We start from the raw sequence: 25,682 nt of genomic DNA, 5'->3' as shown, positions 1-25,682 counted from the left end.
TTTGGCTCAGGTCAGTATCTCACGGTTCGTGGGTTCGTGCCCCGAGTGGGGCTCTGTGCTGACATTCTCTTTCTCTCTCCCTCTCTCTGCCCCTCCCCTGCATGTGCCCGTGAATCAATGCAGGAGGAAGGAAGGAGGGACGGAGGGAGGAGGAAGATGTCACTCAGTACTTGAGGTAGTAGGAGAGATAAGAGAGAGCTCTGGCAGCAGGAGGGCGCAGGCGGAAAGGCTTTGGTCTGAAAAGTACGGAAAGCCCAAGATCCACTATCTGTGCCTGCTTGGTGGCCAGGTGCCGCCACCCCCCTCCGCCCCGCCCCGATCCTCTCGCCTCACAGCCGCGCCCCCTCCTGGCACAGGATGGGCTGGTTCCCACTTGACTTCCCCAGAGCAAGGTTTCTACAGATTTGACCCCGATCCTCACTCCTCCCAGATCAGGAGTTGATAGGTGCCAGCTCGGGCCTGGGATTCACAATGGGTGTTTCCCAGGTGCTGGGCTTTGCTGCCTTCTTCGCGTTGGTTTTAAAGAAAGTGGAGGATGAGGACGAGCCCGTGGCCTCCCTCCCAGGAGATCTGTCTGGCCCAGGTAATGGTACACAGGTAGAGGCAGGGACCTGGAAACTGATGAGGCTGAGCCCTACAGGGCCCAGCTGCTGACCTTCTTGCTCCAACATTCCTTCACCCCTGATTGGGGAAGTACCCCTGACCCATCCAAAAACAAATGACTCCTTCCCTGTCTCCAGGGCAACCTTGTTTCTTCTCTACCCCAGCCCTCTCTCTTGCCCCCAAGCAGGACCCCTTGCCCAAAAGAGGCCTCTTGGGGGCCGTGCTCTGCATGGCCATCATTCTCTGTGTAATCCCAAGAAAGCAGCTTTCTCCCCCAAGGCCCAGGCCCCTGGCCTTTAGAAAACAGAACATGCTTGCAGCTGGGCTGCAAAGAGTTCCAGGACAAGGGTCTGCAAGCTACAGCCCAGGGCACAAATGGAACCCACTACTTGTTTTGGTAAACAAAGTTTAATTGGAACAGAGCCATGCTGACCCTTGTTGGAGGAGGGCCACGGAGCAGCACCTTTCCCTGCAACCTGATATCTCACTTCTCAACCCACACTCCAGAGAATGCCTACAACAAGACCATCACACAAAACAAGCAAACAGAACAGAATCAACACTCTAATAAATAGTCCCACGCAGAGACTCTGACTTTCAGGGAAAAGAAAACAGAAACAAATCAACCAAAGACATGCCTACATTCTTGTACAGACATTATACAGCGGGGTTACCTCCTAGAGTATCCTTCCACTCTGGGGTAGGGTTTGCATTTGTTTTTCTCTTGGTTTTGGCTCTGCAGATCCAAAAGGTCCATTAAAATCTTCTCCCCAAGATAAAAGAGTAATTTTTGCCCAAGGAGACACCAGCTTCCAGAACAATTAAATATTCATTTAGTCATTCCTTTGGCAGCTACTCAGGGAGTACTTGCTGTGTGCCATGCAGTTCGATGGCTCAGGAACATGATTTACATAAAATCCACTCACTGTAAGTGTGTAATTCACTGATTTTAGTAAATGTATATAGCTGTGCAACCATCATCTCAATTCAGATTTGGAGCAGCTTCATGACCCTGAAAAGGTTTCCTCTTGACAATTTGAAGCCAATCCCTGCTCTCATCCCAAGCAACACAGCACTGGATGGAGCAGCTTGCCCTCGGAAAGCACAGCCCACTGGGGGAGACGCATTAAACAAGTAAACAACACAAGCAGACATGCAAGTGTGCAATGTGAGAACTTACGGAGAGAACGGGAAAGTGCAGGCCTCTCTGCTGAGGTGGTGCCTCCATTGGTTCCTGGAGCCTGGTGCAGGGAGGGACTGCACATTGGGCACGTGCAAAGGCCCTGAGGTGGGACAGGGCTTGTCATTTTGTAGGACTACTGACAGTGTAGCCAAAGCATAGGGAATTAGGGGGAGAATGGTTCAAAATGAGGGCAGGGACATCTGGGTGGCTCAGTCGGTTAAGCCTACGACCTCGTCTCAGGTTATGATCTCACAGTTGTGAGATCAAGCCTCTAATTGGCTCTGTGCCAAGCATGGAGGCTGCTTGAGATTCTCTTTCTTCCTCTGCCCCGCACACTCTCTTGTGTGCACTCTCTCTAAGAAAGGAAGGAAGAAGGGAGGGAGGAAAAAACAAAATGAGGGCAGAGAGGTGGGTGGGGAACAGGGCCTTGTAGCACCTGGGTCAATGCTGGGGTTTTGGAGGGCTAAATACGAGAGGCATGATCTATCTTATGGTTTGAGAAACATTACTATAACTGCTTTTAGGAGACCAGAAGTGTTGGGTCAAATGAACAAAAGACTACTGGAAAGGTCCAGACAAGAGATTATAGGTACTGGTAGTGGGGTTGGAAAGAAAGGCATAGATTCAAAAGACAGTGGGGACAATACACCCCTATCGGGATGAAAAATGAAAAATGGTGATAATAGCAAATGCTGACAAGGATGCAGAGAAACTGGACCATTCACACAGTGTTTCTGGGAATGTAAAATGGTACAGTCACTCTGGAAAAGAGTTTGGCAGTTCCTTTTAAATCTAAAAACAGTCTTACCATATGCCCCAGCGATTACATTCTTGGGCATTTATCCCAGAGACATGAAGACTTATTTTCATGCAGGAACTTGTAGCTACATGTCCACAGCAGGTTCATTTGAAACAGCCAAATGGCCATTCCTAGGAATCTACCCAAGAGAAATGAAAATATATGTCCATACCAACACCTGTACACGAACGTTCATAGCAGCATTACTCATAATAGGCAAAACTAGGAACAATCCAGACATGAGTGGATAAAAACATACAGGAGTATATCCATACCAAAAAAAGGAACTAAATACTAATTACACAACAACATGGATGGACTCCAATCCATTATGCTAAGTGAAAGAAACCAGACACCAGAAACAATACACTGCATGATTCCATTTATATGAAATATCCAGGAACAAAATCTATAGAGACAGAAAGCAAATTAATGGGGCTGAGGGTGGGAGTGGGGACTGACTTCATGGGGATATGAGGGAACCTTCTGGGTTGATGAAAATGTTGTACAATGAGGTTGTGGTGATGGTTGCACAACTCTATAAATCTACTAAAATCACTGAATTGTAGACTTCCAATGGGAATATTTACGAAAATTATAGCTTAGTAAAGTGGCTTGGAAAAAGAAGATACTTAGAATTAGACATGACAAGACTTGGAAATATTAGTTACCCTCCTTCTTCCATCCATCAAAATTTCAGAGCACTGGGATCTATCTCAGAGTCCAAGAGCATGGCGGGGAGGGGGGGGGGGCGGGGAGCGTTGTGCTTTCAGTACGAGGAGAATTCTCTGTGGAAGGAGAAGGGACAGAATTCTGGGTGTGGGGATGGAGGGGCGGAGGTGTGGAGGGCAGTGTTGGGAAATGGCTCCTGGCTGCAAAAGCAGAGGGCAGCTCCACCGCCCCCTGGGGGACAGTCCTTGTGTCCTTGCTTTCACAGACCCCTCTGCCTTGTTCCGAGCACGAAGGTGCAGCAGAAAGGACATCTACCAGCCACCTTTGGCCACTGACATCGAGAAGATGAAAACTACACACCTCAAGGAACAGAAGGCATTTGCCTTCATCAGAGAAATCTTGGGTAGGCAGCAAGGTCACCCACAAGCAGTCTCCCCACTCGCTGGTTGTCAGCAAAGACTTGAACAGCCAACGGTGCAATCTTTGACAGACCCACACTGCCTCTGGGCCTATTTTCCTAAATATCAACTTGCCCCAGCTTCTCCCCCATGCTGAAAATCCTTTGGTGGCCTCACATGAACCTTAGGGTAAAATCTGAGCTCCCTACTGTGGCTCTGCCCACCCTGGGTCACCTCTCTTGGCCCGTGTGCCCTGAGCTCTGTCACACCGTGTTCTACAGCTCCTGGGACTCCTTGCCCTCTGCAGACCCCAGGCCTTGGCACAGGCTAATCTAACCTGCCTGGAATGTGCCTCCCCTCCTCCCTACCTTTCCTTCTGGCTAATTCCTTATTCTTTTATTCTCAGCCCAAAGATTGGGTGTCTTCAGAAAAGCTCCCCAAGCTCCTGTTGACCAGGAGCTTCTGTATATCTTAGTCTGGGTTCTCCCACAAGCAGATTTGGGTACAAGCAGTTGGTTGGGGAGGTGATCCTGGGAACCACTGGCAGAGAAAAGGAAAGTACAGAAGAGAGAAGGCGGGCAACAGAAGATGTGGTGATGAGTGGGTTCCATGTGGGAATTGGAGCCCAGTCCTGCTTGGGACCTCTGTGGGAGTATGTAGTACACGCCCCCAAGTTGTCACTCGCAGGTCACTGGTGAGGGCTGCTTCCAGGGAGGACACTGACCCTGCAGCACTCCCAGCCTGCCTTCCCACTGGCTGAGTACATTACGGCCAGACAAATGGAGAGCAGGGAAGCTTGCATAGAAGTAGCATCATGTACGGAATAAAGAGAGCACAGGGGTACGGGCGGAGTTCCAACATCCCAGGCAGGGGCTGCTGGAATGTATATTCCTATGCTCTGGACCCAGAGATTCTGGATCAGTAAGGCTCTGCATCCCCCTAAGATTTTGGTATGTGGCATCCTAAATGAAATCTTTGTACCTAAAGGGCCCTTACATCACATTCACCTGTCTACAGGTAACCTCCCTGAGGGCAGGGAACACAACGGTCATTTTCATTGCTCTGTCCTCAGCATTGCAACATGGCAGAGGCCCATTTTTAAAAGACTCTTTTTAAGAAACATTTATGGAGCATGAATTCTGTGCAGGCACTATTTTTAAGTGGTTTATAAATATTGATTTATTGACTCCCTCATCACAACCCTGTGAATAGAATTGTCCCCATTTCACAGACAAGGAGAGTAAGGCAGAGGGGTAAGTCACTTGTGAAAGTCACATGGATAGGAAGTGGCACAGCCAGGATTGGAACCCAGGCAGGAGGCTTCTGCTCTGTGGACTTTACTCCTTTCTGCTGTCTAAGGATTGGTTCCACTGTCACTGGGGGCTGGTGAGTAGCTGGTCTACAAGGCCTTGCTATGCACCATTCTATTTCCTGCCTTGGGCTTGGGGCTGGGGCCCCTGTGTGACCAGGGCTATGCCTCCCTTCCCAGCATATCTGGGTTTCCTGTGGATGCTGCTGCTGGTCGCCTACGGGCAGAGGGACCCTAGCACCTACCACTTCAACAGACACCTCGAGCACAGCTTCACCCAAGGCTTTTCGGCTGTGCTGGGCTTCCGGGAGTTCTTCACATGGGCCAACACCACCCTCGTGAGCAACCTGTACAGTCACTACCCAGGTACTCTCCCCTCTCCCAGGACATGTGTCAGCCCCTTGTGCATATTCCTGAGAACAGGCATGGGTCACTGTCACCATCAGCATTACAGACAACCGATAACTACGGGACGATATGCTTTGAAGGAGTGACCCTCAGAGGGCTGTGTGTGCACGAGACAGGAGCCCTAAAGCTCCCTGGGTGCAGAGTGGAGGACTTCCTGAACGAGAGACAACCAAGCACGAATTGGCTACATGGAGGCAGAACCCAGGCAGAAGGGATAACATGAGAAAAGGCAAGCCTGAAACGCCACAGCACATTCCTGGAATTATAAAGCACTGGGTGTAGGCTAGGAGTTGAGGACCAGTGAGAAGCAAAGCAGGAGACAGAAACAGGGGCAAGATCATGAAGGGCCTCAGAAGTCCACAGTTTATGCCTAAGCAAACAGGAAGCCACTGACAGTTTCTCCATGAGAGAATAACAACCAACTCTGTGTTTAAGAAGGATCATTCTGGAATCATGTGGAAGTTGAAGCAGAGAGTCGTTAGGATACTAGGGAGAAATGATGGGGCTGATGCAGGAGTGAGGGGCTAGGGTGACGGAGAGAGGGGCATGGCTGCAGACAACACTGAAGAGGGAGAGTTGACAGGCCTTGTTGACGATTGGGATGTGCGCATTGAGGGAAAGGGCACAAAGGGTCTCCAAGGTGATGACTGGATGGAGGCCGTACCATTCCTCAAGAGAAGTTATGTGGGAACTGGATGACGCCCAAGTAGGGAGATGGTGGTGAATGTGTCCTATGGTTGGCCATGAACTACTCTTGACTATTTCACAACGGCTACACTGAAGTTCACGTTAGCGTCCAGTCCGGGGAACTTGGAATGCGCGAAAATGATTTTGATGACCACACTGACCTACTGGATTTTCATCTCCAGGCTTTGTCACTGATGGCAACTCCAGGCTGGTTGGCAGTGCCCAGATTCGCCAAGTGAGGGTCCGGGAAAGCTCTTGCTCTCGTGCCCCACAGCTGCAGGCTTCTCGTCATGGGTGCCGCGCACCCTACTCCCTGGATGTTGAAGACCTGTCAGACTATGGGGAAGGCTGGAATGCCTCCGTCCTCAACAACAGCAGCGGCCTCTCCCGGGCTTGGCAGTACGAGAGCCAGAGCCAGCGCCGAGGGTATCCCTTCTGGGGCAAACTAACCATGTACCGGGGAGGCGGTTACGTGGCCCCCCTGGGGACCGATCGCAGAAGCACATCGAGGTAAGACTCACTTGATTCACATGTGGCCAAGGAAAGCCAGGTGCTAGAGTCCAGGTCTGATTGGGGGGTGTAGCCAAGTCCATTCACGCTGCTATGGGGAGAGACTGGGGGTCTCTGAAGTATGCAGATGGGATTTCCAGGCCCCTGGACACTGGAGTCTCCCAGGTGGAGGGGAGGTCCCTCTCCAGCACCCTCAGGCTCGTGGGCTGAGTCCGGTGGCCTCGGCTGGAGCCAGTGTAGGGATGGGGAATTCCACCAACCACACAAAGCTGTCCACCACCAGGCAGATGGGAAGCGATTAAGGCTCTTCACCTTACCCAGAATTCTGCTATGCACAGTGAATTACAGGACCAGAGAATAACACAGAGTTTGGAGCATTCACTGTTTTTATGGTAGCAGAAGCAAGCCTGCTCTTTGTCCGAAGGATGCCATCTCACCTTCGTCTCCTGAGGTTGCTCACTATAAACACAGCCTCGAGAAATGGCTTGGGTAAAGCCCAGAGAGGACCCTGCATTCCTGGAACACCCAACATGGTGGTGCAAGGACACGCAGGGCACATGCAGACCACCTCTCCCGGCACACTCGAGAGTTCGAGCGTCAGAGGTGTTAAACCCTGGCACAGTTTCCTGTTAACTTTGCAGACCCAGGCAAGTTAGTGAATCCACGTGAACCTCGGTCTCCTCCCTGTATTCTTACAAAACCGAGGAACACTGGTAACAAATCCCCAAGGAGAACAACTGGCAGGGGACCCCTGGGATTAAGGACAGGTCAGGGATAGTTTCTTTTGGCACAAAAGGTGTTTTCCTGCCACTTGGAACAACTGATACTCTTTCTTCTGCACACCAAGCAGGATACAGACCCACTGGAGACAGGGCATGTTTTAAAATATTTAAAAATAGTCCATCATTATTGCTGTCACACACACACACACACACACACACACACACACACACACTTTCTCTTCACAGTGTTACTGACAAGCTGGTGTCAACACCATTGTAGAGGAGGAAACTGAGTCATGGAGAGGTTATTAGTTTCCCTGCAAGGCAGTCAGGGTTTGAACCCAGGTCCATGTAGTACACGCTCTTTCCGCAGCAGCAGTGGGCAGACCTCCAGAAACTGGTCTTATGTGAACTGCCAGCCCAAGAGAGATTTCAACAGCGGCGGCTGACTACCTAAGCCCCTGATTTTCTACGCACTTCCTCTTACTCGGTGATCCTTGAACTTTAAAAAGAATCACAATAAAAATTTAAAAAAAAAAAAAAAAAGCATCACAATCCCAGGAAGGGCTCATCAAAGCACAAATCCCCAGGCTCTGCCCCCAGAGTTTCTGTTTTGGGAGAGCTGGGGTGGGGCCTGGCAATCTGCATTTCTAACAAGTTTCCACATGAGGCGGATGCAGTACGGGGACCACACTTGGAGCACCTCTGCTCTGACAGCCGGGAGACCATGGGTGCCAAGACACTGCACCATGGGTGGGAAACTGTGATCACTCCCAGGAGCAGTCCCAAGGCCCTGTGGCCCAGGGCACGGAGCTGAGTCAGAGGGAAAATTTTCCACAGGAAGCCCTGGCTTTCTCCCGGGGCAGAGCGGGTAGGGAGCCACTGCAGATGGAGAGGTCTCTAAATACGCCTCTTCCTACAGAATTCTCCAGTACCTGTTTGACAACACCTGGCTGGACAGCCTGACCAGAGCCGTTTTTGTGGAGTTCACGGTCTACAACGCCAACGTCAATCTGTTCTGCATCATCACTCTGACCCTGGAGACCGGTGCCCTGGGTGGGCAGCCTCGCCTGTGACCCCACCTGCGTTCTGGAAGACAGACGCCCCTCCCTCTGGGCCAGGGCTCCTGACCAGGCTGGGCCTCGGTGCCCCAGGGCCAGAGCTTCAGGGCAAATGGTTGTTTGGGAGATTCGGGGCGGGTCTTAGTTCTCCCCGGGCATCCAAAGGTCAGGCTCCAGGGCTGCACCAGCCTTATTCCTAGTTGCCCTCACTTCTCTCCGGCCTGTCTCCCAAGACACTCTAAGGGAACGCAGTTGGGGTTTGAAAGCATCTCATATTCTTGAGCTTCCCAATCTGGGGGAGGCAGGTTGAGGGGCTGGCAGGGAAGAGCTGGGGAGGGTGCAACCTGGGAACAGATAACTTCATCTAAAATAATACTTTACTACTCTGTACCTCAACCTACAGCATGAAGTACATTTTACATCATATTCCAACACACACACACAAATACACGTAAGACACAAGAGCTTCAAAAATATTTCCCTGAACTAGATGTACTGTGCTCTGATCTTTTTCCCCATTACCTGCCCTCCTCCCTCTTTTAACGCTTTCAAAATCTACTGAAAATGCGGCCCTAAAGCCTCTTCAGCTAATAAATCAATTTTCCTAAAATTCAACCACCTCTCCTTTAAAAATTAAATGATTTTTAGTATCAAATTACATTTAAAAAAAATTTTTTTTAATGTTTATTTATTTTTGAGACAGAGAGAGACAGAGCATGAATGGGGGAGGGTCAGAGAGAGGGAGACACAGAATTGAAACAGGCTCCGGGCTCTGAGCTGTCAGCACAGGGGCCCGATGCGGGGCTCGAACTCACGGACCGCGAGATCGTGACCTGAGCCGAAGTCGGCGCTCAACCGACTGAGCCACCCAGGCGCCCCATCAAATTACATTTTTAATAAAACTAATACATGTCTATAGTTCTTTAAATTTCACAACTGTGTAAAGTGAAAAGCAAAAGGCCTTCAACTTCTATGATCACTGGCCACTGTCAACATCGTCAAGCACTTCTATCAAATCTTTATGGGGGGGATGGTTATTTGTATACTTATATTCTATTTCTTTTTGCCACCTTTGCAACTCTTAGGACCAATTAAACAGTCTGTTCCCAAACACACCTGATTAAATTATATGTTTCTAAAAGATGAAAAGTGAGGGGTGGTTGTCAGGTCTGGTTGGTTCAAGCAGTCCACTGATGTCGGCATGGACTCGGGTTGTTTGTGTCTCTCCATTCTGCCATTCTTGGGGTTGGCTTTGTCTTCAGAGGCAGTAGCCTTATTAGTCAGATTGGTTTTTTTCTTAAAAGATAACTAAAATATCATTACAATATCTGCCAAAAAGAAAAGATACACAAATGGATGAAAGTTGATTCAAAAGAAGGTTGAATTTTAGGCATATTGGTCAATAGATGAATCGGTCTTTAGTGAACTCTTTTTAGGTGAACTGGCTTTAAGTGAGCCAGCCTTGGGGCACCTGGGTGGCTCAGTCGGTTAAGTATCTGGCTCTTGGTTTCGGCTCAGGCCATCATCTCACGGTTTTGTGGGTTCGAGCCCCGTGTCAGGCTCTGTGGTGACAGCACAGAGCTTGCTTGGGATTCTTGGTCTCCCTCTCTCTCTGCCCCTCCCTCACTCGCACTGTCTCTCTCAAAATAAATACACTTAAAAAGTTAAAAAAAAAAAAAAAAAAAGGGAGCCAGCCTGGAGCAGATTAATGTTAAGTGGGCAGTTGTGCTCTGGCTGGAGGTGACTGAGGGCACAAATGGAGGCTACCAGATGCAGAGGGTAGGGGACGGCTCTCCCCGTGCAGCTCCCAGCATCCTTTCTGACAAGTGCATTGTCGTTGGCATCCCCCGTGTGTCCTTGTCCAGTCCCTTGGGTTTTTGGGTCTGAAGGACCTTTATCTTCTCTTCTGCCCTGGCCAGTCCTAAGAAGGGCCTGAGATTGCATCATGGCACAGATGACTTCCGGTCAGAAGCGGTGGCTCTGAGCAGGCAGGTGACCAGGAATGAGCAGAACGTGTTTTGCCTCCCAGGAACCTTCTTTGCACATGCGAACCTGCAAAGCCTGCGCCTGTACCCCTTCACTGACGGCTGGCACCCCTTCGTGGTAGCAGCAGAGGTCATCTACCTCCTGTTCCTTCTCTACTACATGATTGTGCAGGTGAGGGGTAGACTAGGACTCCCTGGGCTGGAGGTGGCAGTGCGCCTGTCCCGTCTCACACACCTTCCCTGGAATGAGGCCAGCGGAAGGGAGAGGGAAAGGTTCTGTATGCCTGTTTGCCATGGCAACTTTCCGGTCCTTCTGTAGTCATGAGGACCCACCCAGCTCAAGGACCAACTTTCAGCACCTCTCAGGAACTAAGATCCAGAGGCTGGTCCTTCCCGGATGGGGAAGGGAGAGGAACTGAGACCTTCCAAAAATGTCATAGGTGGGAGACAGAGACAGGTGACTATGCTCCATGTGGTTTGGTTCACCTGTGGTCTCTGGGAATTAGGAAAAAAATCCCCTTTGCCATTTTTACAACCATGTTGCAAAATGAAGGTAGAGACATTGATAATGATGGGGATTTGAGGAGGCGGGGAGCTCATTTGAAGCTTGGGATATGGCCTGCCCCTTGCCCCACCAAAAATGCGAATCAGGTCTCTTAAAAGGACATCCCTAACCCCTGCTCAACAGCCACGACAAACACTTGAAAATAAGGATGATACCTTGAGTGCCTACCACGTGATACGCATTGCGCTAAGAATGCTGCATGGATTTTCTCCTTTAATACCAATAGAAAGGTTCTATTGGCTCCATTTCGCAGAGTAGGAAGCTGAAGTCCAGAGACATTAAGTAATTTATCCAAGGCCAAAATTGAACCCATAGAGTCTAACCCCTGAACTTGACACTCGGCCTCACCATGAGGCTCATAAACCTGGATCCCACAGGGTCTCTGAACATCGCCAGTTCAAACCAAACAGGGAACAGTTACCAAAGAACAACCTAAGTCTTTGCATTTTTCTAGAACATCAAAGGAGGCCCATCTGCCTACCCACCTCCAGGCTGCCCTCACCCTATGGCTGCAGCTGCTTCAGAACGCTTCTTTCCAAAACCCTTAAATCTTTCTCAAAATACTGCTTAAGCAATTTTTAAAATCTCTCTCTGTCCCTTTAGGATGGAGGTGCACTTAGCCAAACAGGAGTCCTTCCTCCATAAGAGTGAGTAGGAGGAGGGAAATAGAAAAAACAATAGAAGATTCTCTTTAGTGGGGGTTGGGGGGGGGGGACAGTGGGGGAGGCCTAGAACTTGCACAGCACAATTCCTTTTGACTTGCAACACCTGATGAGGAAACAGAATTAAAATCAAAGTCTCTGGCCAATCTAGAAAACCTCTCCACAAAGGCACAAAGGTCAAGAAAAAAAAAAAAAAAAACAAACAACAAAATTATTTATTTCTAATTTATTTATTTTTATTATATTATTTGTTATTTCTAATCTATTCATTTATCTCTAATTGTGGTAGATTATGTATACCATTGTGTATGTTCTATGTTATATGTTATTTTAATTGTGTATATTTTATATTTTACTTATTATATATACATAAAAACATGTATATATAATATATAACAAAGTTTACTGCTTTAACCACTTTTAAATGTACAACTCAGTGGCATTAAGGACATTCACGTTGTTGTGCAAAAACCATCACTACCATCCATCCATCCATCCTTCCATAACTTTTTTCCTCCTGCAAAACTGAAACTGTACCTATTAAACAATAACTCTCCACTTCCCCCGAAGAAAACAACTTTTCTTATTGAATAAGCATTAAACTAGAAGTTAGGAACATCCCAGACAATCCACTAAGAGATTCCAAAAACAGAAAGTAAGCTCACCCTTGCATATTGCTGGGCAGATAGGACCCATTACATACTCCTTCTTAAGATAAACACTAATTAATCCTCAAGAGGATTTATGGCATATCTATCCCACTAGTCCACTCTAAATTCACCTGGTAATTGGGGTGGCCACTTGTGTTTGCTAACTATCTTTATCAAAAGAAAAATAGGGGCACCCGGGCAGCTCAGTTCGCTGAGTGTCTGACTTCGGCTCAGGTCATGACCTCACAGTTCATGAGTTGGAGCCCCATATCGAGCTCTCTGCTGTCAGCACAGAGCCGGCTTCAGAGCCTCTTGTCCCCTTCTCTCTGCCCTCCCCTGCTGACACTCTCTCAAAAATGAATAAACATTAAAAAAAAAAGTAAAAATAAACATATATATTCACAACGGGAGGTAATTTTGTAATTTGAAGCCAGGTGCCTGCCATTAGGCTCCTACCCTCCCAGGGAAACTGGGAGTGAAGGCGCTACCTTCCTTCATGATCACATGTCAGACAGAAAGCTCCCAGGTCCTTTAGAAAAACATTCTTGAGGCTAGCTGAACTTTTAAAAAGATAGACATGCACCTCAAAGGGGCAGAGAAAGAATTCACAATTACAAGTTTTCTGAAGTAAATACCCTGTGAAAGGGTGGGAGGGTCTTTCTCCTTCCCCAATTTTTTGCATCAGAGAGAATTAAATGTTTTTCTTATTTTTGCTGTACTTACTCTTCTGTGCCTTCCAAATTCTGCAGCCTGAGTTGGTGATGGGGCAGATGGGGTCTGTGCACAGTGCTGGGGAGAGGCCCCAGGCACTCTAGGCACGTGGGGCCAGGGCTTTAAGGAGCCTCTCCAGGATACAGTAGACCCCTGCTGGAGGGTCATCTTGGATGGCTGGGAGAGCTTTGGTGGAAGGGGTGGGGAGCCACACTTCTGGCCACAGCATTTGGTACAACCTCCAGCTCCTTTCTCAGGGCAAGCTCATGAGGAAACAGAGGTGGCGCTATTTCCATAGCAAGTGGAATCTTCTGGAGCTGACCATCATCCTGGCGAGCTGGAGCGCCCTGGCGATGTTTGTGAAGAGGGCTGTCCTGGCAGAACGTGACATCCAGCGCTACCGGAACCATGGGAAGGAGTAAGTGGCTCTGCCTCAGCTCCCAACTCCCACACTAGATCTGCTTCCTCCAGCTCTGTGGCCCCAGGGTCAGAGGGAGGCTTTTGAACAAAATTTTTTTTAACATTTATTTATTTTTGAGAGACAGAGAGAGACAGACCATGAGTGGGGGAGGGGCAGAGAGAGAGGGAGACACAGAATCCAAAGTGGGCTCTGGGCTCCCAGCGGTCAGGACAGAGCCCCACACGGGTTGAACTGACCTGAGCCAAAGTTGGATGCTCAACAGACTGAGCCACCCAGCCGCCCCCAGAGGAAGGCTTTTGAAGTCCTGTTGATCCTCAGAGGATCACAGGTCACTCTTTAAAAAGTAACTATAGCTACCACTTAAATTCAGGTTTAGGGCCTGAAGCATACACAGTTGGAGAGGGCTCTTTTAAGACAAAATGGAACAAAGCTTACTTTTGCAAATCCTACCAAAACAAAAGACCTTGTGACACCCTGGTAAGGTCCCTGCCCAAAATCTGTAGCAGAACGCCAGTCAACCTACATCTGCTACAAAGTGTCTTACATCATTTACAACCTACATCATTTACAAAGGGTCCACTCTGTTAGGCAGGATGTACTAACCCACCAGATCCTCATAAGAACCCAAGGTGGTAGATGTTATTATTACCCAAAAGTAGGTTCGTCTCTTGGGAACCATCCGGCCAAAAGACATGACCAAACCAAAGAATAGGAAAAGGAAGCATTTTACTTGCAATAAAGGAGAACATCAAGGATCTTTCCCAAAGTGGTCTCTCCAAATAACAAAAATGGGGAAGCTTTAAGGGAAGGGTGAATACATATTCTTGAAGGGGCTACACAATGGAGAATACAGCGTGGAATTGGGGCAGAAGTCATCTTAGTGTAACTGAGTCCAAGTCAAAGTCACTAGGACTGGCAAAGGTCAGCATTGTCAATTCTCTGGCTTTAGTTGGTCTGGTATCTGAGTACTCAAGGGGGTTTAGATCCTGCAAAGATAACTCAAGAAATGTGCGCCAGGTCAGTCTTCACTTTATCATTGTTGATTGTCCTTCATAGGATCAAATTACCTCCTGGCCTGATAATGGCTGTTTTGTCCGTACATTCATTCACAAGATGGCAGAGGGCCTGAAATGACTTCTGAGGTCAGGAAAGCTATGCCTGGGGCCACCTGGGTGGCTCAATCAGTTAAGCATCTGACTCTGATCTCAGTTCAGGTCTTGATCTCAGTCAGGGTTGTGAGTTCAAGCCCTACATTTAAAGGTGGCAGAGAAGTAATTTAAACCTACCTTGTGTGAGAGGTTCAGTCACTAGACCACGCAACTCTTGACTTTGGGGTTGTAAATTCAAGCTTCATTTTGGGTACAGAGATTACATAAAAATAAAATCTTTGGGCTCCATGCATGCCCAGTGCTGAGCCTGCTTAAGATTCTCTGTCTGGTCCTCCCCTGCTAGCTCTCTCTAAAAAAGTTTTAAATAAATAACTGTTTTAAAATCTTGAAGGGGTGCCTGTCTGGCTCATTTGGTAGAGCTTGCAACTCTTAATCTCAGGGTCATGAGTTTGAGCCCCACACGTTGGATGTAGAGATTACTTAAAAGTAAAGTCTTAAGGAAATATATTAAAAAGGAAACAACAACAACAAGAAACCTAGCTTGTAAGTCTCCAGGATCCCAAGCCTTACATCAAACCACTGTGTTTCTTGACTCAGTGATTTTATTGATATAGCTAACATTTATTTATTGTTGGATGCCATATACGGTTATAAAAGCAGCACTTTAAAAGCATTATCTCATCTACTTTAATCTTCCTAAAACTTCTAAAAGATAATACTATCAACATCCCTTTTTTACAGATAAGGAAACTGAGGCTCAGAAAGGATGTCTGTGCAAGGTCACAGAATTTGCAAACGGAAATGCAGGGCCTATAAGAACTCTGCATTCCTAACCTCCACCCTAGATGGTCTCATTCAACTCCCAAACCCTCACTGAGCTCTTCTCTGTACCACGCCCATGGCGCCAGCCAAGTCAGGACAAAAGTTCCACCCTCTCTCCAGGCACCCTTCCACAGAAAGGTCTCCGTATCAGTTGAGTTCTTTGAGTTCAGAAATTATCAGAAGTGCTTTTATTTTTTACTCAAGCAGGTTGTAAATCTTATGCAGAACAGCATTTCTAAAACTTAAAGGTGTTTGAACTCTTGAAGGGATCTGCAAAAGATGACCTGGGGTCCAAATCCAGCCCGCCACCTGTTTTTGTAAATTAAGTTTTAATGGAACACTGCATCATCACCTGTTCCTTACATACTGTCCATGGCTGCTTTCCTGATAACAACTGTCAACGGAGTTACTGGGACAGAAACTATCTGGCCCACAGAGCCTCAAATACATACCATCTGACCCTCTGCAGAAAAACTCCTGCTTAGAGAACAAAGCCTGAGTTCTAGGAAGAAACAGTGGTGAGTTTAGGTTATACATGATTAAGACCATTAACAGCCAGTGTGATTTGTAAATCATCACTGTCCCCCTACATTAACCACGCTTTATAATTCCTCACCGTGACCTAAAACATATTTAGTTCTCAATATCCACATAGACAGGGTTTTTACTCAGATTATAAAACAATCTTATAGTAAGAGAGTTCTCTTCACACTAAGTGTCAGAAAACATAAATCTGCCACTTTTGACAGAAACCAGAGTAAAATGTGGAATTACATGAAACCCTCAGTTGCATTTGGTTAATCAATTAACCAAAGTTTTGTGTTAATTTCAGAAACTTGTAAACTTCGTTTGCTTGTTGGAATAGATAAGTCATTCTATAACCAGATCCTGAATTTTCCAAGTATTTTTTAAGACCAAGTGATTTGCTTCATAGTCTCCTTTCAACCCAGTGCTTCCCAGGCCTGGCTCCTCAGCAGAATTGCCCAGGGAGATGATCAAACCCTGATGCCCAGGCCACATCCCAGACCTACTAGGTCAGTGCTGGGGACAAGCCCGCTCTAGTATTTTCATTGTCTCCCTGGTTATTCTAACCTGCAGCCAAGGCTGAGAACCATGCTTTCATTAGAGCCGTCATCACAAAAGAGGGCTTACGTAGCTACTTTTCCACGCATATGAGCAATTAAATGGTGCAAGAGAGGGTTAGGTGTTTTAAGAGAGACAGGAGAAAGATGCTGCGGGAACCAAAGGAAGAAGCTGCCACCCATACCAGCGGCCCCATATGCTCAAAGGGAAGGAAGATTCTGGAGGGCAGGAAATTAGGGAAAAGGACAGCTTTCACTCAGGCGTTATATATGTACATTAAATGCATTTAAAACCTGAGATCATATAATTTTGTTCTTTAACCTGTGCTCCATCCATGTCACTGGATAACGGTCTACACCATTTGAACGACACACCGATATTAAGACTGAATTTAAAGCACAAAGACACAGAAGGGAATTAAGGGCAGGGTGGGATGGCAGGAAGAACCAGGCTTTGGAGTCAGGCCTGGATCCAACTCTTTTTCTTCCACCACGAGTTGTATCGCTATGTCACTAGCTGGGTGACCTGGTGCCAACTCTTCCTCGTCCTCATCCATGAAACAAAGACAGAAACACTTGCTTCAGCCAGTGGTCTCAAAGGCCAAACATAGCTGAGGTTCATCAGGCCCTCAGCACAAAAACCGAATGATCCTCCATCCTTCCTTCAAATGTAAGGGTAATGTGGACACACACTCAGACAAATGTGAGGGAGGAAGTGGCACCTAGTAACCCCAGACCAGGAGGGGAGGCTCACAGAACTCCCTCAGTTCCATCTTCTTGACCCGGGGAGGATTCTTCCTTTGCCATTCTTCCATAGCTCTGCAGCCATTAACCAAAACTGGTAGGTAATGGTCCCATGACCCCCATCACTACCACATCACTACCATCATCACCATTACCCTCACCACCACCACCAACATGCTACCACATCGCCTCCATCGTCATCGTTGTCGTCATCCCTATCATAACCATCATCCCCACCACCATCACCATCACCCTCGCCACCACCATCATCGTCCCTACCACGTCGCCTCCATCACCATCATTGTCGTCATCCCTATCGTAACCATCATCCCCACCACCATCACCATCTCTACTCTCATCTCCATCACTGTCATCCCCACCTCATCATTACATAGCTGGGGAACTGGACTAGCCTTATATCTCCCAGATCTGTTGTGGGAAGTGATGGGCTCTGAGATGATGACAAATCTAATCCTGCATCCTGGGCTGAGGATCCAGCATCCTGACAGCCCAGATGAGCTCTGGCTGAGCTTCTCACAGTCTCTGAGACTCACCCTCCCTTTTGGTCCTACAGGGGGATCAGTTTCAGTGAGACAGCAGCAGCCGACGCTGCCCTTGGCTACATCATTGCCTTCCTGGTACTGCTGTCCACAGTGAAGCTTTGGCATCTGCTCAGGTTGAACCCCAAAATGAACATGATCACATCTGCCCTGCGCCGTGCTTGGGGGGACATTTCAGGATTTATCATCGTCATCCTTATCATGCTTCTGGCTTACTCCATTGCAGTGAGTGGTTCCTTTGGTAAAACCTTCGGGGCTGGTCTCCTTGGAAGCAAAGGCTTCTCAGTGGTGGTGGTCGTTGGGGGGAGGGGGGTTGGAGGGGCACATGCACTGAGGGTTAGCGTTAAGACTTTGGAACCTGGGGGAGACGGTGGATATTCTGAGTCCAGGGCTTTGCAGCTGGGGGCTCATAAACTGGCCACCCCAAATGGCAAGGGTGGAGACATCGGCTGGATAAGAGCAAGGAGGTATAGTTTCTAAGACCAAGAGGGCCAACTACCTCCAATAAAGGATTCCTTTCTGTACCTGGACCCTGCCTGGAAATGCCACTTCTCCTGACACTCCACATGCTCAGACACGCTTAGAGCATTCGCTCTGTGCTCGGGGGTGGAGGGGGGAGCTGGAGATGAATTGGGCAGAGATTAGCCTACATATGGGTAGGCTATGTCACTGCTTGGTGCCCTACACGAGGCATGAACTTAACAGGGCCAAAAATCATTTCATTCAGCCCCTTGACACTGAGAGCATTTTGGCAGTCACGTCTCTTTTGCGAATGAAAAAAAAAATACTGCCAACTCTTTTATTACCAATTATGTGGGAAACAAAGACCCTCTGCCACATCTTGCTCTCCATCTAAATATAACCCCCATTGCCTCCAAGTCCACGTTCCCCATAATACCACAGCTCTCACTCCTCCGTGCCCCTTTACCCAATCCTGACCCACTGTCCACCCCAGCCCCTCTCCCAGTTCTTGCCTTGGCCCCATCCAGTCTTACCTTCCACCATCCCTGAGCTGCACACCACACAGTGGTCTCTCTTATCCTAGTTACCACTCTCTCTCTAGTCCTCTCCCCATTCCTTAGCCATCCTTTTCCTGTCCCTATCACCTCCACCCTGACTCCCCACTACCTAACTACTGCCTCTCCCTCTCCCACCCTTAGAAATGGGGTAAGGAGCACTGATGGAGTGATGGGGGGTGTATGCTAAAAAGCTGGAGTTTGGTTTTATCACAAGTACTTCACTGGACCCCTTAATTCACATGGATTTATTCAGTCCTCCATCTGCAGTATAGGAGCTACAGGGACACTGGCCGTGTCCGGAGATGAGAAGTCACCGATTCAGAGCAAAGGGAGTGCTGGGCCTCCCTGACATAAAAGCGGCAATCTTTGGAGGGAAGCGTGCTGTGGTGAGGAGGAAGTATAGGGGACGCCCTGCCCAGGCAGAAGCCTGTTGTCATCCAACCCAACTCCCCCAAAGCAAAGAGGCTGGGGCCTCAGAGAGCCCAGTTTCATCACTGAGTCACCTGAGTGAACTGCAGCCATCTGAGTGAACACAGTAGGGGCCTAGTGGGTGGTGCTGAGCCCCAGAAGGGGATACGCATTCCTTACAGAACTGGGTAGGTACACACACACTCACTTGCAAGCCCCCATAGGTACGGTTTTGCGGGGCCAAGGATAAGGCTGACCCAGAACAGAGACTCTGTCAAACAATAGGCTTTGGGGGTGGGGGGTGGGGAGGTCACTTGGTTTCTTTTCCTGTTCATGAGGACTCTTTCCATTACAGTCAAACTTAATATTTGGTTGGAAACTCCGTTCCTACAAAACCCTCTTTGATGCAGCAGAAACAATGATCAGCCTTCAGCTAGGAATCTTTAACTATGAAGAGGTAATGGGGTGGGGTCGGGGGAACATGGACACGGCCATCTACACCAAGCCTTTATGAAAATGAGAAAAAGCACCCTCCTCAAATGTCTCTCCCTGAATGGATGCACCCCTTGGGTCCATGGCCTGGCAAGCACAAGGCAACTTTGGACAAATAAACAGTCCCCTTCCTCTAGGCAGACAGCCCCATACTAGGGCCCATAGTTTGCCCTGGGAACCCCTGCTTACAGGAGAACATCATGCACTGAGTACTTAGGAGAGGACTGGGCTGGGAGGTCTCTAGAAGGGAATGCTCCCAGCCCTGGCCAGAAATGGTGCCTCATATTTGGAAATGGCGGCAGTAGGGAGTAGGGGGAGAGTAGGGGCAGAGAAAGGGAGAGGGAGAGGGAAAGAATCGAGAATCTGCACTGTCAGTGCAGAGCCAGGTTCAGGGCTCAAACTCACGAACTGTGAGATCATGATCATGGGCCAAAGTCAGCTGCTTAACCAACTGAGCCATCCGGGCACCCCATCTCTTGGCAGCTCTTTAGAGCAATGCCCGTGCTCTCAGCTGCCAGACAAAAGGGATCCTTCCTGGTTCCAGGCTCTGCCTAGTCTGAGAACCAGTTTTCCCTCTGAGGATGGCTATGGGGAAGTGGCTACAAGGACACAGGACTTCTGGGGGTGACTCTTGGCTTTCTTCCTGACAGGTCCTGGACTACAGCCCAGTGCTTGGCTCCTTCCTGATTGGGTCCTGCATCATTTTCATGACATTTGTGGTGCTGAATCTATTCATCTCTGTCATCCTGGTGGCCTTCAATGAGGAGCAAAAATATGATCAGGTGAGTCCCTTTGGCTTATTCTTCAACAGTCATTGACCCTGAATTAGGAAGTGACTGAGCAGCACTAGACATGAGGGGGATGTGAGAGACCTCTGTAGCTCAAAGCCCTCATTTCATGGGAGGGGAAATAGGTCCAGAAGGAGGAAATACCTTCCTCAAGAATACAAACAAATGAAGGGCAGACTAGAATCGGGTCTCCTGATTCCCAAGGTGGCACTTGGTTCATGACCCCAGTGATGCTCAGCCCTGAGTGTACATTAGAATCACGCGGGGGCTTTTGGGATGCCTGCTGCTGCATTGAGACCAATACACACAGAATCCTTGGGTGAATGAGCCAAGCACATGTATTTCTGAAATCTTCTCAGGTGATTTTAGTATACAGCCAAGGCTGAAACCTTTTAAAAAGTTATTAAGGCAGACAAGTTAGGTGATACAAACCTTAACACTCCATGAAGTGGACAGTCTCTATTCAGAGAAGTACAAATGGGGTGGAAGGCAGGAAGCTTTTATAGGATAAAAGAATAAAGAACAAGGAAGAGAAAAATGAAAATATATCTGACTGACTGGGGCCACACAGTCAATCTTGTTTGTGGCGAGATGGAAAAGAAAAGAAGTATAGGGCTCAGAGGTGGCTTGGTGTTTGGAGGTTGGCTAACCTGACATACTGCATTCTGATAAAGGGAAGCATTTACAGGGACACAAAAGTTCTCTAAGCTTCAGTCTGCTGACATGGCACCCCAGGCTGGAGCAGCTCCATCTTGGGCCCAGAAATTTGTTTCAACAAGTCATATGGTAACAAGTTTAAATTTTGAGAAGACGGCAAGCTATTTCCCAAAGCAGATGCACCAATTCATGTTCCCAGCAGCAACGCATGAGGGTCTTTGTACATACATTCCTAACAGCCCCGATTGGGGGTGGTAGAGGGAATACTGTCATTCTCATCACAGGGGAAGAAGAAACATCAGGGCAGAGGTGGGAGCACACACCCCTGGGATTCCCAGAAGAAGGGGAATCCCAACAGAAAACTGACTCTACACAGTGCAGTGACTTTGGCAGAGACCAAGTTGAACAATAAAACCATGGTTTCCCCTTAGGAAGGAAGAAACCCCCCAAAGAGAATGGTTCTATGTATGTCGTATGGTTCTTTTTCCCTCTACAGCTGTCGGAGGAAGGAGAGATTGCCAATCTGTTGCTGGCGAAAATACTCGGTTTCCTGGGCATTAAATGTAAAAGAGAGGACCCTGGAAGTGGCAGGGAACAGCCCGAGTTGCTGTCAGAGGTCCGGCCTCCCTGTACCTGTGTCAGCTGCACCCAAGCTTTAAGCTCTTCATCCACACACGAACATCTATAGAGGGGGAAGGCCAGAGCCTTGGGCCTATGCTTCCCAGTGAGTCTACAGTCTCTCCAGGCCAATGTTTTTCTGTGTCCACAGAAAAGTCACCAAGCCTGGCAAGTAAAAAAAATAAGAAAAATATACGCTTAAGTACATTCAATTGCCACTATTGTCATAGACTGTTCAAATGTATTTCCTCCTAGAAATAAAACAAATACTGTCTGGAGTTTGGGGAAAAAAATGACCTCTACGGACTACTTCATCTTCTTGGTTGGTCGGGGATTGCTTCTGAATGATTCTATTTCAGGGTTTCTCAAATTGTGTCCAAGAGGTGTTAATGGCCATCGCTCTCCCTCTCTCTCTCTCTTCCTCTCGAGAGGAACACAGTAGCATAAACTGGGTAGCTTAAACCAATTGAAATTTATGGTCTCCATCCCAGAGGATAGAAGCCCCAAATCAAAGTGTCAGAACAGTCTTTTCTTCTAACTTCTAGTGTCCTTTGGTATTCCTTGGCTTGTAGAAGGATCATTTTAATTTCTGTCTATGTTATCACATGGCCTTCTCCCTGTGTGTCTGTCCCTGTGTTTCTTTTCTTCTTCTTATAAGATCTCTAGTCCTACTTAGTTTTTGTTAATGTTCATTTATTTTTGAGAGAGAAAGAGAGTGTGAGTGGAGGAGGGACAGAGAGAGAAGGAGACACAGAATCTGAAGCAGGCTCCAGGCTCCTAGCTATCAGCACAGAGCCCGATGCAGGGCTCGAACTCTTGTATGGAGAAATCATGACCCGAGCCAAAGTCAGACACTTAACCTGCTGAGCCACTCAAGCACCCCTCTGGTCCTAATGAATTAAGGGCCCATCCTAATCCATTATTACCCCATCTTAACTAATCACATCTGCAACACCCCTATTTCCAAATTTGATCACATTTTGATTAGTACGGGTTAGGCCTTCAACATTATTTCTTTAGGGGACAAAATTCAACATAATAGGTGTCATTCCCCCAGAAATGTTTCTGAATCAAATAAATATGACAAACACTAGATTATAAATGTTACACAAGTTCTTTAGCATGGGAACTGTGAGAGTTTTTAACATGCTAAATATGCATTGTGAGTCTCATGGAATGAGGCGAGCACACAACTAAAGTGTGCAATGATTCCCAAAACTTTTTGACCAAGGCATCCAGTTTTGAAGCACCCCAGTCAGGGCTAGTGTTCCTTAGGTGATACTTTGGGAACTGGTAATCTACATCAGTAGTTCTCAAGCCTGGCTGCATGCCCCAGACTTCATCCCAAACATCAGAATCTCAGAATCTTTGACCTAGGACCTAGGCATCAAAGTTGTTGTTGTTGTTGTGTTTTGTTTTTAAAGTAGGCTCCATGCCTAGTGTGGAGCCCAACACAGGGCTTTAACTCAAGACCCCAAGATTAAGATCTGAGCTGAGATTAAGAGTCAGATGCTTGGGGCACCTGGGTGGCTCAGTTGGCTAGTCTCTCAGTTTCTGAGTTCAAGCCCCGCGTTGGGCTCTGTGCTGACAGCTAGGAGCCTGCTTCAGATTCTGGGTCTCCCTCTCTCTCTTCCTTTCCCCTATACTCTCACTCTGTCTCTCTCTCTCTCTCTCTCTCTCTCAAAAATAAATAAACTTTGGGGCGCCTGGGTGGCTCAGTCAGTTAAGCGTCCGACTTCAGCTCAGGTCACGATCTCGCGGTCCATGAGCTCGAGCCCCGCGTCGGGCTCTGGGCTGATGGCTCGGAGCCTGGAGCCTGTTTCAGATTCTGTGTCTCCCTCTCTCTGCCCCTCCCCCGTTCATGCTCTGTCTCTCTCTGTCTCAAAAATAAATAAACGTTAAAAAAATAAAATAAAATAAATAAACATTAAAAAAAAAAAGAGATGCTTAACTGACTGAGCCACGCAGGTGCCCCCAGGCATCAATAATTTTAAAGCCTCTCCAGGTGATTCCAATGTGCAGTCAGACTTGCTAACCATGCCCTAAATTCTGAGAACCACAGATCTAGACAATAAAAGGTGTTTAGGTGTCTGTGTGGATAAGGGCATATTTCCCCTCCCCCGTGCAGGGGAGTGCACCTCACATATCCTCTCTAGCTCACTCATCTCCCGCCCCCAACACACACACACATACCTCCTCTAGGCTGCCTGCCCCAAATCCATTCCATGCTTTCCTCTTTGCTATCAGAACCCAACTTTGATCAAGTAGCCATATACTCCTTTCCCAGGAGACTCATGGGAAAGTGCCCCTGTAGCCACATCAATGTAAATCCTGATTTGGATACTAATCCATTTCCCTTGACAATGAGGGATTTGGGGTAGTCACACGACCCAGTTCCAGCCAATGAAAACTGAAGTCTCTAGGACACTTCCAGGAAAGGCCTACTTGCCAATAAAAAGAGACACAAAGAGATGGCATCTTATGCTGCTAGACATGGTCTGGCCTGAGCAACACTCCAGGAACTTGTGCAGCTACTCTGACACCATGGGGAACAATCCAAAGACAGCAGAGCAGAAAGATGAGAGGAACATGAGTGCTTGATGACTGACTTCATCAACCCTGGAGCTGAACTACTGGCTTCTATCTGGATGAGAGCTTATCGCTTCTCCGCCTTTCGGCTAAGATCAAGTGTATCTGGATGAGAGCTTAAATGTCTTCTTAGGACAGTTGAATCAGGATCTTACCCTGAATATAAAAAAAGGATCGTTCACAAGGAGCCACATAACATGCAACATACACAAAACCTTGGGGATTTCATCATCTTCTATCCAACAGAAAGCCCATCATCCATTGTTTATTGTGTCACGCATGAACGTGAGCTAAATGTGCAGGGATGCTCATCAGACAACCCATAGCACAGTATACACACAGGCCCCAATACACTGGTACAGAAACCTACCCAGATACACAGTCTGTTTTATTTATTTACTTATCTATCTATTTTTAAAATGTTTATTTTTTTAGAGAGAGAGAGAGGGAGAGAGAATCCCAAACAGGCTTTTGTCAGCACAGAGCTCGACATGGGGCTCAATTTCCTGAAATGGGAGACCATAACCTGAGCTAAAATGAAGAGTCAGATGCTTAGCCGACTTAGCCATCCAGGCACTCCAGTCTATTTGTTTTAAATATGAAAAGCTCTAAGATCTGGAGAAGTTGTAAGTTATTCATCTAGTCTCCACTCCTTTTCTGACTGTAAATATCAAACTGGCAACTCCTTCAACTGTATTGCTATGAGAGGAAAAAATGCTTAAAGAGATGAGTGGACCCCTTCTGACACACTTGAGAGAAAAGATCACAGGCAATTCTCAGGTGGTTGTACCAAACGTGCAGTGGATGACCTTTTAAATCTCAAGCCATGGATGTTACAATGATTATCAATTAGGAAAAAAAATAATTTGTGATTACCCTCAATACTTATTAGATTTTAAAAAATGACACACTGCCTATTGTTTTGGTGGAAGGGCATGTGATACAGGTCACAGACTGACATGTGACCTTGTTCTTTGCACCAAATACATCAGTAGAGCTGGGAATAAATATTTTAGGGCATGGTTTGCATTGTGCTATATTGGCTTATAACAAAACAACAATAAAAACAGAATATTGATATGAGAAGCTAGCCAAGATCTGCAGTCTGGAGTAGACCACTGTGAGCCAGTCAGCATCCCAAAGGGAGGCAAGTGGCAGACCTTACAAGCAGTTGACGGTGAGCCCAACTAGAGGTCAAGTCCTGCTACTGCCACCTAGCAGCTGCTAAAGCTAGACATGCCTTCCCCATTCCACTCCCGGGCAAGTCAATTAACTTTTCCGAGCCTCCCGTTCCTCATCTATGCAACGAAAGTAATACGTATCAGAAAGGGGTTTGGAGAGGATTAAAAAGGTAATGTTTGCACAGTCCCAGGCATATAGCAAGGAAAAGGAAACTGGAGCATGACAGCCCTTGCAAGCACTGCACAGATGTGCTAACAATGCCCATT

The 25,682-nt window shown here is 47.6% G+C and overlaps 1 protein-coding gene and 1 long non-coding RNA gene across 10 annotated transcripts in view; one reads left to right on the top strand and one right to left on the bottom strand.

Annotated features, from left to right (window-relative positions):
• LOC131500447 (polycystin-1-like protein 2) overlaps positions 1-21,922 on the top strand; it is a 95,135-nt gene extending 73,213 nt beyond the window's left edge. Inside the window, exons 33-43 of the mRNA XM_058709710.1 lie at positions 487-583; positions 3,523-3,660; positions 5,145-5,330; positions 6,242-6,569; positions 8,214-8,347; positions 10,382-10,509; positions 13,183-13,343; positions 17,678-17,888; positions 19,446-19,547; positions 20,233-20,364; positions 21,524-21,922. Coding sequence (XP_058565693.1) covers positions 487-583; positions 3,523-3,660; positions 5,145-5,330; positions 6,242-6,569; positions 8,214-8,347; positions 10,382-10,509; positions 13,183-13,343; positions 17,678-17,888; positions 19,446-19,547; positions 20,233-20,364; positions 21,524-21,715 — 1,809 coding nt within the window. The 3' untranslated portion in view covers positions 21,716-21,922. The remainder of the gene's footprint in view (positions 1-486; positions 584-3,522; positions 3,661-5,144; positions 5,331-6,241; positions 6,570-8,213; positions 8,348-10,381; positions 10,510-13,182; positions 13,344-17,677; positions 17,889-19,445; positions 19,548-20,232; positions 20,365-21,523) is intronic.
• LOC131500448 (uncharacterized) overlaps positions 1-25,682 on the bottom strand; it is a 126,980-nt gene that overhangs the window by 81,617 nt on the left and 19,681 nt on the right. The gene's annotated exons all lie outside the window — the stretch shown is intronic.

The sequence above is a fragment of the Neofelis nebulosa genome, chromosome 17 (genome assembly GCF_028018385.1).
Source record: "Neofelis nebulosa isolate mNeoNeb1 chromosome 17, mNeoNeb1.pri, whole genome shotgun sequence".
Lineage (NCBI taxonomy): Eukaryota > Metazoa > Chordata > Mammalia > Carnivora > Felidae > Neofelis > Neofelis nebulosa.
This window is presented reverse-complemented; position numbering and strand designations above follow the sequence as displayed.